Below are 19,171 nucleotides of genomic sequence, written 5' to 3' on the forward strand. Positions count from 1 at the left end.
TGGGCTGAGACAGAAAATGTTCATGCTTGTGGCATGGATACTGAGGCCAAATTCACTAGAGCTTAAGGTTTTGAAGTGACTGGACTTTGCAACACAAAGTATAAAACTCAATCTGGGGACTCTTTTTAAAAGGAATTTGACCTTGGTGGAATAATTTAAACTTTGTAGATGAACTATGCCATGAAAGATAAGTCAAACTGTAGGGAAGGTCTCAGTCACATAACAGAGATCAAGGAAGATAACAAAAAGTCTATTAAGATGAACAAAGCTGCCATAGACCTACTGTAGAAAAAGATCAGCTTACTATTCAAACAATTCAGAAACTATGTTCTTTAATGTTGCTATATAAAATCCAGAAGAACAAGGAAAGGAAACAGTCACTTCACTTAATAATACCAGAATGGCAATGAGTAGCAGAGGACTCATCTATCACTGACTTGGAACAAACATTTTCTTTACATAGTGAGTGTCTGTAAACACTGTCCTTAGATCACTGTTGAGATAAAGGTGTAAGTGCAGCCAAGGTTCAGAGTGATGTCTAGGTAGCATTCACCTGTTCTCTATAGGGGTTCAGTTCATATCTCTGTGAATAGATATACTTATCCTTTGTACTAAATAGATATGCAGGAATCAAAAAAAAAAAAAACAAACAAAACAAAAACCAATTTATATTTTGAACAGGCCATGTAGGACAGACTGTATTACAGTTTCCTTAAGATGTACAAGACTTTAAAGGAAATATCTCACACAATATGTAATTGATGTAATTGATTTCAGAGGAAGCTGAATGGCAGAAACATGGCACATTGTTCCCTGGTAAACCTTGGGTGAAATACACAGTACATGTGTGCAATAAGTTTTATTTACTAAGAAAGTCTCAAAAATCTGTGCAACTGCTCTTCCCTTCATAGCCATAAATACAGCAAGGAGCAGACACATGAAAAATCAGGGCTTTGGCACTACAAGTGTGTGAACACACAGCAAGTGTGAAAGGTCAGGTTACACTGAGTATATATTTCCAGCTCTTCCTGTTTGAAAAAACGAAAAGTATCTTTTACAGAGGACTTAGGCTGCACAAAGCGTATTCCCTCTTTGAGTTTTCTCATAGGTGTGCAACAAGCACATCAGAAATCCTTTATTTTTTCACTTTCTGGCCTTTCAGATGGAAGAAAATGGCAAAATTGGTTGGGTATAAAGCCAATTGAAGAATGAAGAGCTTTACAATAGTTGGTCAGCTCTACAGCAACGATGACAACAAAAATGAAATTTAAAGCATCTGAAGTCTTCAGGCTTTCTTTCCCTGGCTACTCTGGGATTTTAAAAATAATTAAATAAGACACAAGTGCTGTCTAGGATGAACAAGGTCAGAAACCATTCAAATATAAATGCTAGACAGGGTAATGCAAAGCTGAAACTATTCCTGGGAAAAAATGTGTAATCTGGAAAAGGGAGAACCTTTTGTTCCCTGTGTCTCTCTCCCCCTTTCAATAACTTATTCCTGCATTTCATTTGTCCACCCACCTTAAGCTTCACACAAGCCTTGAAACAGGGATGGACCCACCCCTTGTGCCCATCAGCCAGACTAAAGGCTGCTCCTGGGAGGTTGAATTCTGTGTCCAGCTCCCTTGGGGCATTCCATCAAGCCACCCTCCACAGGACCATATGGGTTTAGACCCCAGCAGCCTGGGGTATCTTTACTTACTGATCATAACAGACACTGTGTTCACGTTAGGGTTGAAAGAGCAGCGTCCCTTTCCTGATTCACACTTGGAGTCAATCTTGAAGATTTGTTCCTGCAAAGCAGATTTGTGTGTCACTTCTCATGTCAGAAACCATTAGATCTGAGCTGGTTTTTATGCCTGGCTGTTCACAGCATTAGCAATGCTCTATTAACAGTGCTCTACTGGGCACTTTCACTGTATTATTGATAGTTTAACTCTTCTATTCAGAATTCCATCATCCTGTTAGATAACACTGACACATGGTTATTATCAAGACTCTTGCTATAAATTCAAGACACTGAATCCAAAAAATGTTCCTTCTGTCTCTGTTAAGGATAGGTTGGCTGATCTCTGCAATAATATCCATGGAGATTGCTTCTGTGGTTTTGAAATTATTTATCATTTATTTTCTGAATATACTGGTGTACTTATAACTGTCTAGGACATTGTAATAAAGCTACTAGAACAATAATACATGTAAAATAAAAATCTCTTATGACAACTTTCATTAGATTGTAGCATAAATCATTTGGTCTTTACTGAGTTATCAGACCTCCAAACATCCCCCAAATGACACTTATTTTCCTCAATACCATCTCTTGGATTATGTGTAGAGCTCCAAATCCACAGTGACAGATGATTTATCTATACCTCTTACCTGAAATCTCCTGATTATTTTTTTAAGAAATCATGGTACAGGGATTTCTTTATATGTCATGTACTTTCTGAACATTTAGAAAAGTAGAAGCAATTTGGACTACATCTTAAAATACACACAATCTGAATATCTTTAGAAAATCTGCCCGTTTTGGTGCAACTCCTCACTCCTTGGTTCCCAGCAATACCAGCACAGTGTGCTCAGCAAGAAATTACTCAGGCCCAAGCTCATTCCTTAAAAACTGCAGTCAGTAATGGCAGATATAACACACACTGACTCCCCCACACTGTATACCAAACAGCTTGTTCTTCAGCTCCTACAACAAACTTCCAATCTTCAATAAAAGGCCAAAAGACACAATTGCAAGAAAAAAACCCCAACAACAATAACAACCAAACTTAAACATTTCAAAAGAAAAATGTAGCTGACAAAAATTCCAAAGAAAGGCTTCTGTGAGGTAGGTGCCAACAATTAGTTATTTGAGAAAGGCCAGCAACTCCTGATGTTGCCTTTAACAGTTAATGTAAATCACAGGGGAGTGGGGATGCCACACAAGTCCCTCAGCAGCCATTTGGCACCAGAAAATTGAAGATTACACCAAGTTCAAGTGCACAGCTGCAGCAGGAAGTTTTCATATGATTGCTCCCTCTCTTTCCCCCCTCTTCTGTTTTGCCTAATTTAATCTCAGAGATCTTATCTATTGTTTCAGTAATAAGCTCTCTAAACATTGTTAAAATATAAGTATGAAGTTTCTAATGTGATCTTGGGTGGTTTCTTTGTTGTTTTTTTTTCGCTTCTAGATTATATGCAGCTTGATTCTAATCCATGTTTACTATATTAAACCACTATTTACCAATTTAAAATGCCCATTAACTCCTCTACTAAACTGGCTCCAGGATTACACTTGATTTTCATATATATTAAACTACCATTTAGTCTATAATTATTTCACTTAGGGATTACACTTCCTTCTGTTTGCATTTACTTTGACATTAGAATATATTTGGGTGACTAAGGGAGTAATTACCAAAGGCCAAAGTATTAAGTGTGCCAAAGAAGAAAATTAATTGTTTTATAACTTCTGTTTCAGCAAAAAGGGCAAAATTTTGCCTCATCAATAAATGCCTATTTTTTGTGAGCTTATGTGGGATCCTGGCGACAGAAGAGCAAAACAGGCCCAGTTTTTATGATTGTTAGATATGGCTCTGTTAGACTTTGTAGCTTCTAGAGAAAAACAGATGTGCTTTCTAAAATATTCATTTTGCACGTACAAAAACAACCTTTTGTGCATTGAAAACTGTACCATATAGAAGGTGAAATGATACAAGCAGAGGAAAAAATGAATTTGCACTGGTCCCATCAGCATTACATAGTTCCTCATACTGCTCTATCAATTAGTCATGCACTGATATATGCAATGAGTTCAGAAGGAAATTCTTGGGTTTAAACTGTTATGCTATTGTTGGCCTGCACAGTAATGGCTTTGAGCATTTCAAGTGTCTCACAGACTGCAGACGTCTGAAACAGCAGTTTATTTAATCAATTGATCATAGGCATGCAGCTCTACAGACAGGCTAAGTGAAGCTGCTTCTGCTTTTCCAAGTCATGTATCTTTACTTTGCATTTAAGAAATTTAACATCTTGCATCATCTGGAGATGTCATTTCCTGCCCTTCCCTCTGTCCCAACCTCATTTACAAACAGTCTAAAATAATGAGATTCAAACTTCTCTGGCCTGCAATACCAGTACTTAAGATGATAAAGAGAATTACATTAATTAAAGACAAATGAGATCACCGTTCATGTTTTAAATGATTTTTCAAGAAATAGAATAATGCTGGGGAAAGGTGATCCCTGTTTCATAATACATCAAAATAAGTCAATGAAGAATTTTTAAACCAGAAGGATGGATTTACTTACTTAGTTCTGCTTGCTTCTGCTTTTAAATTCAGGCTATAATCTTTACTTTTAGATAATTTAGTAGGACTGAAAGTGCAGTGATTGTGAGTGCATGCTCTGTTAAAGATGCTGGAGCCAGGTAGGGATCTACCAAAAGTCACTCAGATCATATCATGCAAACTGACCTGGAGGAACATTGACTAATCTCCTCCCTGGCAACCTCTGCAGCAATCTTGGGGCTCAGCCAGAATTCCCATCCCACTCCCAATTAAATCAGTGATGAATTTCTCAGAGTCTTCCCGAGAAGCCAGCCCAGCTTTTAAAGCTGCCCTGACATGGCAAAGCTCCAGGTAGCACACTCTGATCTTCCTTCCCAACACATCTGCTTCCACATTGTTCTGGAAAATATACTGCACACCCCTGTGCCTGCAGACATGAATCTGCCCCAAAAGCTACTGAGGTGCTGCCTCCTGCTTAAGTGCCATTCTCTTTCTTTCTGGTTGCTTAATTTATTACCTATTACATTTGCAGATAAACAAACATTTCACTTTCAAATCAGGAAACTTGGACCATATACTTCTGAAACATCTGGTACTTGTACTGAAAATACTCTCAGTGAAACTGAATATAGAAAAATTGGAAACCTATCTAGAAAAAGTAAGATCTTACAGCAAAGAGAAACTTACCAACTTCATCTGGGCACCACCTAGTGGGGCAAAACTTGTGCAGTAAATAAAGTTCCTGTACTGGAATTGCATCTAGATGGTGTTAAGCTGAATTCCAGCAAACCTAACCTGAATAGCCAGCCAAATTAAGAGCTTCTTCAACGAACCAGTAACACATGGAAGTTATAAAAATTAAAGTTTGTATTTTACTTTTCATCTAACTGGCTATTTCCTTTCAAGTATTTCTTGGGCATTTTTCCACCAAATGGTAGGAATGAATTCACCAGACAATGTCAAATAAAAAGTACTATCAAATGTATCCCAGCATTTGGTACGGCTGTGGGCAACCATCATGTATTGCGCATATATATATGACAAATGTTGTCCATATCTTGGACAAATATATAATATTTTGGACAACCATCATATTTGAGGCATGGATTTTCATCATGGCTTTGCTTCTAGCTGGTATCAGGTCACAAAACTATGGACCTTTGCTCCTTCGCTATTTAACACCGGTGAAGGACCCTACTGGGACTACTGATTCTTGCATTTTCAAAACCTTGAGATTTTGCTTCACACCAGCAGGGTGGACCACAAAGTGAGTGGCCAGAAAGAAAGGAGAGTTACCTCAGACCTGCGTCCCCTGTTGACGTAGACGCAGACGGGGCTGAAGGCGCCGCTGCCGCAGACGTACAGGTGGGTGCGGTTGTAGGACTGGATCACCCGTACAAAGTTCCCACATCCATGCTGCAGGAAAACACAGAGAACATTCACTCCACAGGGACAAGTGTTAGGAGATGTTGGGAACACTAGAGAACATGACATAGAATTTTAATAGCATCATGAAAACAGCTACTGAGTTTGTTGGTCTCTGGATGTGGACAGCTGTTTCTTTTCACATCATTTTGCCTGCTCTGGGAACTGGGCTCTTTCTGACTGAGCACCACAAATGAGTTACAGAGGAGTCCACAGAGCTCTCCTACTTCCACACAGCAATCCAATTTCCATTCACATATTTCTCCTGCATGAGAAGAAGCAGGACCTCTACAGGAAACCAAGGCGTAACCTTAGTACATTTCCTTAAGGACACCTCTGAAACAGTCTCTTTTTCTCCCTGATTTGTTCAACATAAATGGAGATAATTAAAAAGAAAGCAAGTCCAAACGTCAGATTTTGCTATTTGTGTAAACAATTTATTTCCAAAACTTTAAACTGAGGTTTGCAGTCAATTGTTGCTTTGTATGGAAGACCTACAGTGACATCTTCAAATCAGCATGAAAATTAAACCAGAATGTTAAGGGCCACACAGTTCACAGTATTGGATTTACATTTTTTTTCCCTTCCCTTTTTTTTCTTACTCTTTCATTTTGTACTGTGATCAAGTGTTAATGCTCTTTAGGTTGAAAACAGATTTTTTTAATGAATACATTTTCTTACCCAGATCCCAGAACTGCTTTCATATTCAACCATCCAAACCTCAACGAAGACACTGTGAACTGCATATGTTTTATGAGCACAGGGTTGGAAACTGTGCCATCAGTCATCTTCATGAAAATCAATAGAGTTAATCCTTGTTTAGCAGACTGCACTGGTTTATTTACTTTTAAAGGCATTCGCATTTTTGGTTCAGCAGGAGTCAGCACCATACAATATCATCTGAAAACTGGTGCACATCTGGGGTTTTCAGACTGCAGGCAGTGGGTACCACCCACCCTCAATGTGTGCTCCTGGGGAGTGCAGCCAGCCAAAGAACTTCCACACTGTGAAGAGCAGCTCAACAGGCAGTGCAGCACCACCCCAGAACACACCTGGAAAAGTACTATTACCTAGTTTGATTAGTAACAACCAAAAAAGGGAGGAAATGGACACTGCGTATCTTGTCCCATCTGTCAGAGTCTGGAGCTGCATTCTGTTTATATTACCTGATTTTCCAGTATTTCACTTTATAGATTGGCTTGCAAAGCATTTCAAAGAAAACCAAACACTTCTTTCATTTTGCTTTGGCTGCACTCAAGGTGCTCTTACTTTATTGCCAAGTACCTAATTTGTGTGTATGAGTGCATGGATTACAACTTACTGTAGGATCCTTGCCAGCCATTTTGCACTCTTCAACCTTGTTTGCTGATGCTGGCCAGAAAATCTGTAAAGAAAGAAGTATTGTTCAAGCAATGTATTTATTACATAATTTAAAAAATAAATTTCACTGCCTAACATACATTAGTAGATTAATATTTAGATATAATTTCTGCTTTGATTATTAAGAAAAAAGGATTTTTGTTGATAAATAAAACTATCTTTGTCTTAGCATGCACTAAACAAAATCAAGGGCCAGGTCTTTGGCTGATACATATTAAGTTTATTAAAAATTTTTAAGGCAAATTAATCAATTTAGATTTGTTTCTTCTAAATAAGAGACCTTTTCCACCACTATTGCCTAAATTACTGCCCATCTTTACTTTTTTACTTTTACTGAACTTGTAGAAATTATTCACACTAGAAACCAGAAGACTAAAATATTGAAAGAAGAGTTCTTGTAACAATTTTTCATTTTATCATCAAAGTTTTGGTTAGATTATGACAAAACCTACCTGGAATCTCAAGATTTCACATTGATTTCTTTCAGAAGGATTTTCAAGAAATACTTCAATGTCTGAAGGATTATCTGTTTATCTCAAAGTGTAAATATTTTGAACTTCTTCCATTATTTATTTTGATTTTGAAATAGGAAAGACATCCATTACAAATTTATCCCCAGAAATCTAGTACGTGACAGAGCCTGATAACATTTAGCCTCAAGGTAACATAAACAACATCATTAAAAGATCTCTGTGTATATATGTACACATATCTATATATATCTATATATATATATATGTAGAATTGTGGATTTGAATGTATATGTATATGGGATTTCTACAGATCTATAAGATCTGCAAAGTGAATCAGTTGTTAAATAAACAAATGCAGAGCCTGTGTAGAATTGCAGAGATTCATTCTGAGCCTAATACTGGGTGATCACATTCACTGCCAGAAAGCTTTGTGTGTTTTTCCTTTCTGTTGATTTTTTGTATTCTTTATTCTCCAGGCCTATATAAGCTGTTGAAATGCCTCACAGCTTTATACTGTAGAAGATATTTCATGTAACAGAGGCCCTCCTATCTAATCAAACTCAGCACAGGATTAAACCCAACCTGCCAAGGACAGGAGGGGAGTGCCATGCTGGGGCACAGCCCCTGCCAGACCAGGGTGGCTGGCTCACTGTGAGATGGAAATTAGCAAAAGGGTCACAGAAGGTATTTCAGACCCTAGAAGGCAGCCCCATTTCCGAAGGAGATTTGGGTACCATTAGGAGGAGGGAAGGATGCATTCACACCATAGAACTAGAAGTATGTAATTTAAATGTGTAAGTTAGAATGAGCCTCCCTGGGCTCCCTGAACAATCAATTCAGGTGGACAGGCATGTCCAGAGGGTGATTCAGAGCAAAGCCTAATTTAACTGTGCTCAATCACTCTCTGGCAGGGCCCCTCTCTCTCTCCTGACACATTAAAAGCCTTGTCTCTTAAGAAAGGCATTTATCTTCCCAGCTGCAAGCCGGGTATCGCTGCCCCTCAGCCCTTCTGAGGTACAGTAATAAAGCCCACAGATTAAAGGACTGGATGGATTTGGTGGAACAAGGCTTTTACGGTACACCTTCAGGCAGGGTAGTAGCTGTGACAGTACAAAAACAGGCAAGACAAGGTCTGTAGACAGGCAATAGCTCAACAGCCAGGCTTCTGGGCACACAAGAACTACTGCAGGTCACCCATGTCAAAAGCAGAGAGGCTGAATTTCAGCTGGCTTTGGAGACAAGAAAGGAATCTGTAAGCATTTGATAACATTATTATTTTCACACAGAGGTTGCCCACTACTGTTTGGTGAGGGAACACAAAGTCCTTGGAAAACACCATCTCAGTAAGTGAGAAGCCAGAAAACAGGGGGTGTCACGGTGCCCAAAAAACCAAATAAAGTGTCTCAGCTACCCAACTGAAGGGCAAAGGCTGACACAGACATAACAGGAGATTGGAAAATAGTTCAGTGATTAGAGTCAGAGCACAAAACACAAAAAATGGAGTATCAGATTAAGGACAACTCTGTCCTTGTTTTTTTTTCCATATGGCCTGAGAATGATAGTGTGTATCTTATTCTTCCTTGAGGATTCTTCTAAAAGTGTATCTCTGAACCATCTTGGAGTGAGGTGGAAAGTGTCAAACCACACAGATTTTCCTTGTGAGGCCAGGCCAAGCAGAATATTGCTTCAAAATGAGTGAATAGGTCAGTTTTAAACAGTGTTTGGGGAACAGTGTATAGCTTCAGCTGCATTGTAATGCAGATAAAACATGTAATGCATAAAACAAGGACTAAAAATTCAATAAGGTGTGGGCATGGACTTCTGTGTAAAATAATCAAATACTATATTTTTTTGTCTTAAAAGGAAAGGCATGGAGTAAAGCAACCTCAGATTCTCAGAATAAAACTTGAACTTACACTGAGGGGGTCTTGGCTTATATTGTTAATATTCAGAGACAGAATATGATCTTTACTCCCCACATAGATCCGATCCTGATCTTCATCCATCAATAATATCCTGTAATCCAGGGGGCTGTGGGATATCCTGTGATACTCAGAGGTCTTGGTTTCTTGGAGCTCTGAAATAGTAAAAACAGTAGCAATAGTAAAGCAGTTCACTCACGTTTCTTGCTTCTCAGCTGCAAGTCTTTCTAAATAAAGACATCTTTGAGCACAAATGGGGCCAGAGAGGGAAGAAAAAAGCCTCATTGAACACTAGGTAATAATACAATAGCTGAGGTAAAACAAAGCTTCTTTTCCAGTTTGAATACAATTATTTTCTACATTAAGTAGATAGACATAGCTCATAAAAATCAGGCAGTGCTGTTATTCATTCATCTAATTAATTCTTATTTTAATGGATATTATTATTTACAGCTTTGGCTTTTAAGGAACATAATTTATTAAATTAATCAATATGTTCAATACATTCTGAAGTTTATGACTGCAGAAAACCCACAAGATCAATGAGAACTACATAAGAACATTTTACCTCCTTTTCCTAACAGGGGGCTTCACTAAGAAAAGGTTTTTATCATTTTCAAGGTCAAGTTTTACTTTGTTCTTCATCATCATGTATGGCTTACTTAAAAGAAAAAAATCATTCAGTCAAGCCTAAATGTGTCTGTTCATTCAGTTGTTTGTTTACAGGTTTGGACCAAACTAACAGAACTGTAGAAGGAGCTCTATTTTTCTACATAAAACTTTTTTCAATAAAGTGAAGTGAAAACATCCTTTGATCTCAGCAGTGCAGGATGAGGCCTGTTACAGAAAGAGCATAAGCAACTGCAATATAAGTTCTACTTGCTGCCTTCAAGAAAGTTCAGCCTTCCCATCTTTGCTTGGCCAATATATTTTGGCCCCCAGTCAGATTGTTTTACTTTTCAGTAATTACAGAAGGGAGATTTCTCAAGAGCTGAGAGTGGAAAAATAAAACCTTAATAATCAATTTGTCTTTGTTAAAATATTTAACATATAATTATGCTTTCTTTCTTCATGAATATTGGGATTGAATTGTGTTCCCTGTGTACTGTGTATTTATATTCAAAATACACAGTACTTATGAAAACGAGCTCTGCTATAATGTATATTCATAAATGTAAGATCTGAGCCCACAGTTCTCAGTTGCAAACTTTGTCTGGGACACTATGGCTTGTCACTGTTGCTAAAGGTTTTTTAAAAGCTAAGTTTTTTGCTCACTCATTCCCTATGGAAAACAGTAAATGTCATACAAAATTAGTTGTCTGAAGCTATTGATATTTTACAAAACTCTCAAACCAGAAAAATTTCTGTATATGTGCTCTATTAAAAAAATTCACCAAAAGAAGTGTGCCAAAAGTATGCACCTTCTGCAAAACACATATTTAGCTGAAAGCAATTTTTTTTAATTACTTGGAGAGCCATTTTTAATAGCAGGCAAAAGTTGAAGTCCTAGGATTCATACCATCTCTAATAGAGAACTAATGATTGAAATAACACTTATCAGAATATAATTTGCATTGATAAATAAGATACATAACTCCAATTAATTTTTTATCATTGTTAACTAGTTTCATAGGAAGATGAAAAATATCTCCAGTTACTAAAAGGTACTTGTGTTCTGATTAATTTAGATGTGAGACAGCTTTCAGGAGCTGAGTTTCCTACATGCACTTATTTATGGTAATATAAAAAAACCCCAAAACTAGTAGTATTTATCTTGTGCCTTGACAAAAGATAAACATACAATCAAGATTTACAATCTGTGCCTAAAAAACTGAAAAGAACTTGTTAAGTATATATGAAAATTGTTCACAGTACTTCCAGAAGGCTTTTTTTAGTGCTTGAGAAATCAACAGTTTTTCTTCACTTTGAAAAACTCCTCCCAGTAAGCTTTTAGCTAGGATTGTCCCAGGCCCCTGGGAGACTCCCCAGCACAGTGCCATCAACACCAGTACCTTTGGCCTCTGAAATCTCACAACCAGGCTCAGGCACCCATCCCTTTTCCAGGGGCATTATAACACCTGGCAGCTGTGAGGTGAAACTGAACCTTCTCCTAACTGCACATTTGATACACCAGGAAAGCACGGATAAACTGGGAGGGTTTCCCACCCAGCACAGGGTAAATGTGAGCACAGTGATTGCACAACAGAATGTCCCTCCTGGCTGCCCCACTGACTGACAGTGTTGACAATGAGAACACCAGGGCTGATGTAACAGATCATCATTACCATGATTGCTTTCAAACAAGAGACAAAGACAGCAACAGATTTCCACAAGTTCCATTCACCAAAGTCCATTATTTTCTTGGAATTTTAACCTCTTTGAAACGGTCTTATTCTTTCCAAGGATCCTGAAAAATAATCTGCCTCCATCAAGTTGCTGATGCAAAGAACACCTTATGCCAGGTTACTGGACTATGGAAACTTAACACTATTCATAAGAGGAAGGAAAGCTGTGAAACAAATACTCTCACACTGATTTATAGTTTTATTTCTTTTAATGCTGAAGTTTACAGCTTCTTATGCTCTGTGGGCTACTCAAGCAAGTAGGGAGGGAATTTATAATGAATCAAATTTTATTTCCATTTAACAAAATTTACCACACAATCATCCAAGAAAATTAGATTTTTTAAAGATTTAATATTTAGTTGTTGTTGCTTGGAGAAAGCAGTGGCTGCAAGGATGCTGTATGGTCTTTCACATTCCCTTTCATCGCTCTTAAACAAAAGTTTTTGGCAAAAAATGAAGTAGACATTTACTGACATTCAGAGCAATTCTATTCAATGCTTTGAGAATTTAACCAAACATTGAAAGCAGTAAAACCTATATAGAGAATGATGCTACAGACAGCTCTCTAAATATTAAAAATTTTATTTGACAAAACAATAGACAAGTAACTTTTGTCCTTAATGATACAAAAATAATCTTTGCTTGTCGATTTTCTTCAGCAGTTGTGAATTTTGCCTTTCTTCATGGACAAAACCAAATACCAACTTGATCCCTACTGTAAGAAATCTGATCTTAGAGGACAGGTTGCTTTAACGAAGAAACAAAAGCTGCAGTGAATTCTCTTTCCAGATCATGTTTATTATTGAACTGCCAATTTTGGAGATCCCAATGACTGGGAGTTTTTTCTGTACACAGTTTACTGACAATTAGACAGTTTAAGTCCTACTCTTTAATTATCTTTCTAATCCACCACAAGAATTAGAAAAAAAAAAAAAGTCATGTTCTCATAGAAGAAAAAATATTTGCGTAATATCTATTGCTGACATCACAAAAACCTTTGTAACAAACCTAAATATTCTCACCAAAACAAAACAATTTCAGCTATTAGAAACAGGGTATCCAGGGAGGTGTAGTTATCTTACACAGCCTATTATAACCAAATTGCCCAGCCTGCATAAGGATAAATGAGCTAGATCCTCTGAATGTCTTATTTAATCACTCAGCCTCAAACTTTCATCATTCCTTAATTCAAATTCACTGGAAGCACAATGTTGAAAACAGCCTGACTCTCCAAGACTAAGGAATATAATAATCTCTAATATGTAGAGGCAAGACCCTAAGTGACTTCCTTGGTTGACATCTTATAAGGATGCTTGATGCATTTGTTACTGAAATTATTGCAACTTTTAGTAGGACATTCCCAAAATATAACTTCCTTTGTGAAGACTCACATAATCACTTATTACTGAATGCTCTACACAACCAAGAATGACTTCAACATAATCAAGAGTTATCTTTATGTTGCAGGGTTTGGTAAACTACAGCCCTGGCATGCAAGCATCCCTAGCCTAAATTCAAAGCACTGAATTAATCCACTGATAAACTGTGGATAAACCATGACACGTGAGGTACTGCATGCAGTCATGCCTGCACTCTACCATCCCTGCACTTCCAGCCTAGCAAGGCGTCTTTCAGCAAGCCCAGGATGGTCTGTCAAGCTTTTAATTTAGGATCCCCTGCGGGAGAGTGCAAGAAATAATATGCTTTCCTCCTCTTCCCTGCTGGCATAAGGATTCAGTCTCAGAAGGCTGTTTATGGGGAAGTTGAGAGCAAAAGCAGAGATTTGGTGTCTGTGCTTCAGAAACAAGCAGGGAGTAAAGCACAGCAATCCATTCACACACAGCACCACAGAGATGGGGCCAAGCTCAGCTTTCCAGGAAGATGGGCTGCATCTCCCCAGGGAACCTCTGCTGCCCAAATTGGCAAAGATTTTATGTAGCCCTAGTGATGTGGAAGTCAGCAATACAATGCTGTTTTATTTTACATTTTACATTCTCCTGGGGGGTGGGGTGCACAAATCACACACCTTGTGTACATCTAGCAGCAAGCTCAATGTTAGCCTCTGATTACGGAGGCTGTAAAACTCTCTTAAGCCTCATTAAGTCTTGAGTTTGTGCCAACAAATATGCCAGCCCATGCCAAATGTGAGGCTGCAATGTAAAATCTCACCTTCTAGGAACTGGAATGAAACCAATTTTCTTTTTTTCATTTTTTCTTTTCTTTTTTTTTTTTTTTTTTAATAGAAATAAGTATTTAAGTAGAACAATGTTTTTGCTTATAGTGTCAGATGGAAATGGCCCCCTTCTGCCAGGTCATGTTTAAAAAGGTGAAAAGTAATTTGGACATATAGATACTATGCATAATGTTGCTAACATTGAATGGAATGGTTATGTACTTTAAGAATGTGAGTGGTATCTGAGGTATTTGCAAAGTTACCAAAAATCATTAAAAAAACCCTAAACCAAAAAACTTCAGCCAGAAGAAAAGGCCTGCTTTAAATATTTTAAATATTTTTCTTTCTACTTTGTATTTACAAATCTCTCTGTTTTGTACATTTTAGTAGAAATGACTGGAAAAGATTCAGTTAATATCAGATTTCATAGGAATCAATTTTAATTATTGTTTTCTTGGCTTTAGAAGTATTCTATTTTTTAATAATAATACTTTAGAAGTATTCTATTTTTTTTAGTGTAAAGACATGGAGGAAATAAATGCTTCATTTTTATAGTTTACACAGTACTTGTGGAAATAGTCTGCTATGATACTGCAAGTCTGAGAACACCAGTGACTACTTTTTCAATTTCATGTACGGAAAGAGAACAAGTAAAACCAGAATATTTCTTTTCAAAACTCCAGAATGAGTCACCTTTGCACTGTCAATATTCCTTTTCTTTGAAGATATATGTATTGATTCCTTCTGCTTAAGGGGCTGAGATAAGGGAGCTGCTGCAGCACTTTGCCACCGCTCGTGCAGTGTTCAAACTAAAAGCCATCCCTCAGCCATTCTCAATCCCATTGTGAATGGGGACACGGTCATCTCACCAAAGAGCCATAAGCAGCCACATGTGCTACTGGTCAGTCCCTTGTGTGCCCTAACCACACAGGGCCCAAAAAAGCTCAGATGGACCTCTGACCTTTTCTTTATCTCTATTTCTTCTTCATGCATGACAATTTTTACTCTTTTCTTTAATGCTGTTACAATGAAATCTGGCTTTTTACATAGGAGGTAATAGCTTCATAAGAACTAGAAATCAGAGATGTGCACACTTGCTAGCTTCTGAATCCATTTGAAAGGGGTTTAATTGTATTTTTATTTAAAAAAAAAAGCAAGTGAAAGCAGAGAAAATAGATTTACAAGTGCTCATAAAATCACATGCTAACTAATTAACAAGATCATTTGAACAAGAGAGAAGAATGGAATTCAGATACTACAGGCTGAAACAGAACCCTCTTTTTGCCCAGAGCTAAAATGTACAATCTGCTAGAAGGAAACTTAATTGCTGCATTTGGAATGAGAGTAAATAACAAGGAAATGTCAATGATATCTAAATATGATCTGGTTTAAATATACAGCTTGAATACTTGTGGGTGTACTTGCTACATGACTTAGAGTAAAATTTAAACATTACTGGACTGAGATAGTGAAGTCTTTTACAAAGGGAAATCAGAACACCAAGGTGAAGTCTTCAGAGAATCAGGTCCAGAGGTGGCTCTAGCTTGTCTGAAGAACAATTTGTCACCTTGAGCAGCTCAACATATACATTAGGAGTAGTAAAACACTCAATAGCTCTTTGTGAGGGGGACCATGTGTTGATAGGAAAAGACATACCAGTTAACAGTTGACCTTAAGCAGAGCGTTCACATATGTCAGTAGATGAGTCTCTTTTTTTTTTCCCCAATTTGCAAGACAGAAAAAGCTCCTGAAATCCTGGTAACTCACAGGCTTTAAAAAAATTGCAATCAAGTATTAACTGCCTTTTAACAAGTTGTACCAAAAGGGAAATAATTCATGACAGAGTGCTGTTTTATTAAAATCACCGAAATCTGTTATAGAATTTTTCATCTTTTATTTAGTACTTTGAAGGAAGAAGGAGGGGCAGATCCTCTGAGGTGTGGGCAGCTGCCAGTTTTGTGCAGAAGGAATGTGCTTTCTAAGCAAAAGCAAACACATGAGAAGAGAAAGCCACTCACTCGTGTGTGGCAAAATGTATTAACGCGGCTTTGTGGCACACTTGTCAACCCAAGACACTCCACAATGTTCTATGCCTCTTTATTGAAGCTTTAAATTATGAAGAAGAGATATGATTTCATTTTCACAGATGTTGTCATGTGAAATCATACCACATTCCACAACAGAAAACCCACTCCAAAACAAAGAGGAAAAATGTGTCAATGTTTTCCAAACTGCAGTTACACAGCTATCCTAAGTCTTGCCAAATATTCCAGTACTGAGATTCCTTCATTGAACACTATGCAAGACCACCCACACCCTCCAGCCATCTAGTCTCACTAGGCTGTAGACACTTCTGGGCATAATAACTTCAGGTTACTTCTCCATTTACCTCACTGTAAACCTCTAAGAACTCCTCTGAAGTCTGTATAAGCATTTCAAAAAAAAACACTGAAAAGCAGGCTTCCTTTTTTTAGGAAGCAGTGTGCAGTTATGATTTTATATAAATGCAATTTGCATGCTTTATTTCAGAAGATGCTACAAATACTGCCATTCTACAGAACTTTCCAGAACATATCCTATTTTTCAAATATTACCTTGTTCTTTTCTGCTCATTATTATCCTGTCCAGGCTTTGTTCTCATTTTTGGTCCCAAAACAAAAGGGACAACTTTGGCAAGCATGGAGAGCCATAAAGACAGGCCAACTGGGTTTAAGATCACTGCAGCTGAGTTATCCATGTCAGATGGGAGCCAGTCTCCTCCAAGCCTTGTGTGTAACAAGCTTGTGTACAACAGCTCTGCAGCATGAAAGCTGCTCTCCAAGAGCTGCATACTTCAAAGTCTGCAGTTACACAGAATTTACCCTTTGGTTGCTTTCCAAAACCCATGGAGAGAGGGGGCCCTTGCCACACTGCCCAAAGGCTGCAGGAGCTCAGCCTGGGTGCACACAGTGGCTTTGCCATTGGTACTAGGGATGTTTTTGTTTTCCAGATGCAGGAGTGAGAAGCTTTTGGTTGCCAAGTATGACATTATTTTTGAGACAGAGTGAGGAAAAAAAAGCCGCACCCCTGAGAAGTCAGACAGATTCCACATAGTTTTACTTCTTCTGGGAGAACTATATCTCTTCACTGTAAACTCTTGTGTTTTCTCTCTTCCCTTTTTTTCTAGTGGGCCACCAATCACACCACTGGAAGAATGGCTGCACTTCTTCCTGTGATGCTCAGGCATACAGAGAAATGTTCCAAACAATGACCAGACTAACTGGAAAGCTAAACCCCTGACTCTATCCAGACACTGAAACTCTTTGATACAAATTTACAGAGAGAGATGAGAAATGGAAGAATGTGAATTATTGTAATCGTCTGCTCAAAAAATTAATTAAGCTTGAAGCTTGTGATAGCGTCCAAGTGAGAACTGGGCAACAACATGAGATCTGGGAACTGTTTTTCCAAATCATACATCTTCATCCCATTTGCCACCGGGAGAACAAGGTCTGAGCAGACTTCTCTTTAGTTTTGCATCTCATTCAGGCTATTTCTTTTGTGATAAAAGCAAACCTTTTAAGGCTTAGCTTTAAGTACCTGACTATTTACTCCCCACAAACAGATGGGTCAGATGATGTCAGCTGAGACATCTTTCAATGTTGGGAAGGAAAAGAGAGGAACAGGGAGAGTGTAAGTAAGGTTGGGTCAAGGGTAAGTTGTTTTACTGCTAGAATTGTCTGTCTTTGCAAATTTATCTTTCTGTTCAATCTAAGTGAGTACTTTGCAGAGGTATCGAGGTAATCTGTAGACAGTGAAGACAGAATTTGGCTTTTGCAAAACTGACAGCTACTGGGGAGTAGCAGTGTGCAGTTTTGAGATGTTAATACATCCTTGCCAATGTACCAACAACTGTGACACCAAAATGAAGATCTATGTTTCAGAATAATCAATACCTGAAATAATTAAAGGATGATAGCAGTCTCCCAACTTCTTTTCTAACTGAAAAAGCTCTCAACATCAGCTCACATGCAGTCCTTTTCTCTATGAGCAAATTTTTACTAAGCTGCTGAATCATTTGTTACCAGAGCTAATAAAAACTCATTGAGAAAACACAGCTCATCCACTGAAAAATTCATTATGGCTTCTCTAATAAAGTAAGAACCCACTTCACTCTGGCAAGGCAGAGGAACCCTTTCCATTATATTCCTTTCTCTCCCTCAAAGAGCAACTTCCCCAGAGATTCAGCAAATCTCTCTATGTCTACAATTGGCATTATTGCCCTTGCTGCAATAATCCTTGCCTTTATTGATGTTACCAACTGTACTGCAACTTTAGCCACGCTACTTTATCCACAGATCTCCTTAAAACATATTGTTCCTATCTTCACCAGTCACTTCTCACCACTACTCTGTACAAAATAGGGCAATTTAGTATATGCAGGCTTGGTTACAGTTTCATTATTATTATTATCAATTTAATCAAATTAGGATTAGCTATCAGGCAAACATCAGGCATAAAAAGATCAAGCTAAATCCCACTGCTTAGTTTTCATTCATTCTTCATTAAAATAATGTAAAATTTACCCAGTTATGAGCTGAAGAAACTTTGGAAGGCGGTATTTCTCATTCAAAAGAATTACAGTAATAAATTTGTTTCAGTTCAGACTGCTGAACTAAAGGATAGGATTTTTATATATTAAAAAAATTGAATTTGTATTTTATACATTAAAAAAATTTGAATTTAGTGGGATATTCATAAAAATAGCCAAGTTGCCCATAGAAAAATCAAGCAAAGAAGGTTATGGTATGGTGGGTATCATACACATATAGGTAAAGCAATGCTTCTTTTTTGGTGTGTTTTCTTGTTTCCTCAGTATATGTCAATGGGATGCATATACCTGGTGTCTGCATACTCTTGTCTATATATCAGATAATCATCTCTGTATACCAAGTCAAGATAGTTAGCAAGCTCTGCTTTACATCTGGGAAGGATAAAAGAAACACTTATTCTCACTCGACTATGTGAGAAAACAAAGCAGCTGGAGGTCAAAAAATGGCATCCCCTGCTCAGTGAACCTTCCATGAACCCCTAGTTCAACACGATGCCAGAAGGGTCATTATATTGGAGATAGCAAATTTCACCGAAAGCAACAGCCACACTCGATTCCACAGTCATGTCACAACTGCATTTATCCA

General features: G+C 37.8%; 1 protein-coding gene across 1 annotated transcript in view; it reads right to left on the bottom strand.

Annotated features, from left to right (window-relative positions):
• SEMA3C (semaphorin 3C) overlaps window positions 1-19,171 on the bottom strand; it is a 118,259-nt gene that overhangs the window by 42,186 nt on the left and 56,902 nt on the right. The window contains exons 3-6 of the mRNA XM_054631286.2: window positions 9,471-9,631; window positions 7,023-7,085; window positions 5,573-5,692; window positions 1,703-1,793 (exon numbers count right to left, since the gene is read on the bottom strand). Of these exons, the coding sequence (XP_054487261.1) occupies window positions 1,703-1,793; window positions 5,573-5,692; window positions 7,023-7,085; window positions 9,471-9,631 (435 nt within the window). The remainder of the gene's footprint in view (window positions 1-1,702; window positions 1,794-5,572; window positions 5,693-7,022; window positions 7,086-9,470; window positions 9,632-19,171) is intronic.

This window comes from Agelaius phoeniceus, chromosome 5 (assembly GCF_051311805.1).
Source record: "Agelaius phoeniceus isolate bAgePho1 chromosome 5, bAgePho1.hap1, whole genome shotgun sequence".
Taxonomy (NCBI): domain Eukaryota; kingdom Metazoa; phylum Chordata; class Aves; order Passeriformes; family Icteridae; genus Agelaius; species Agelaius phoeniceus.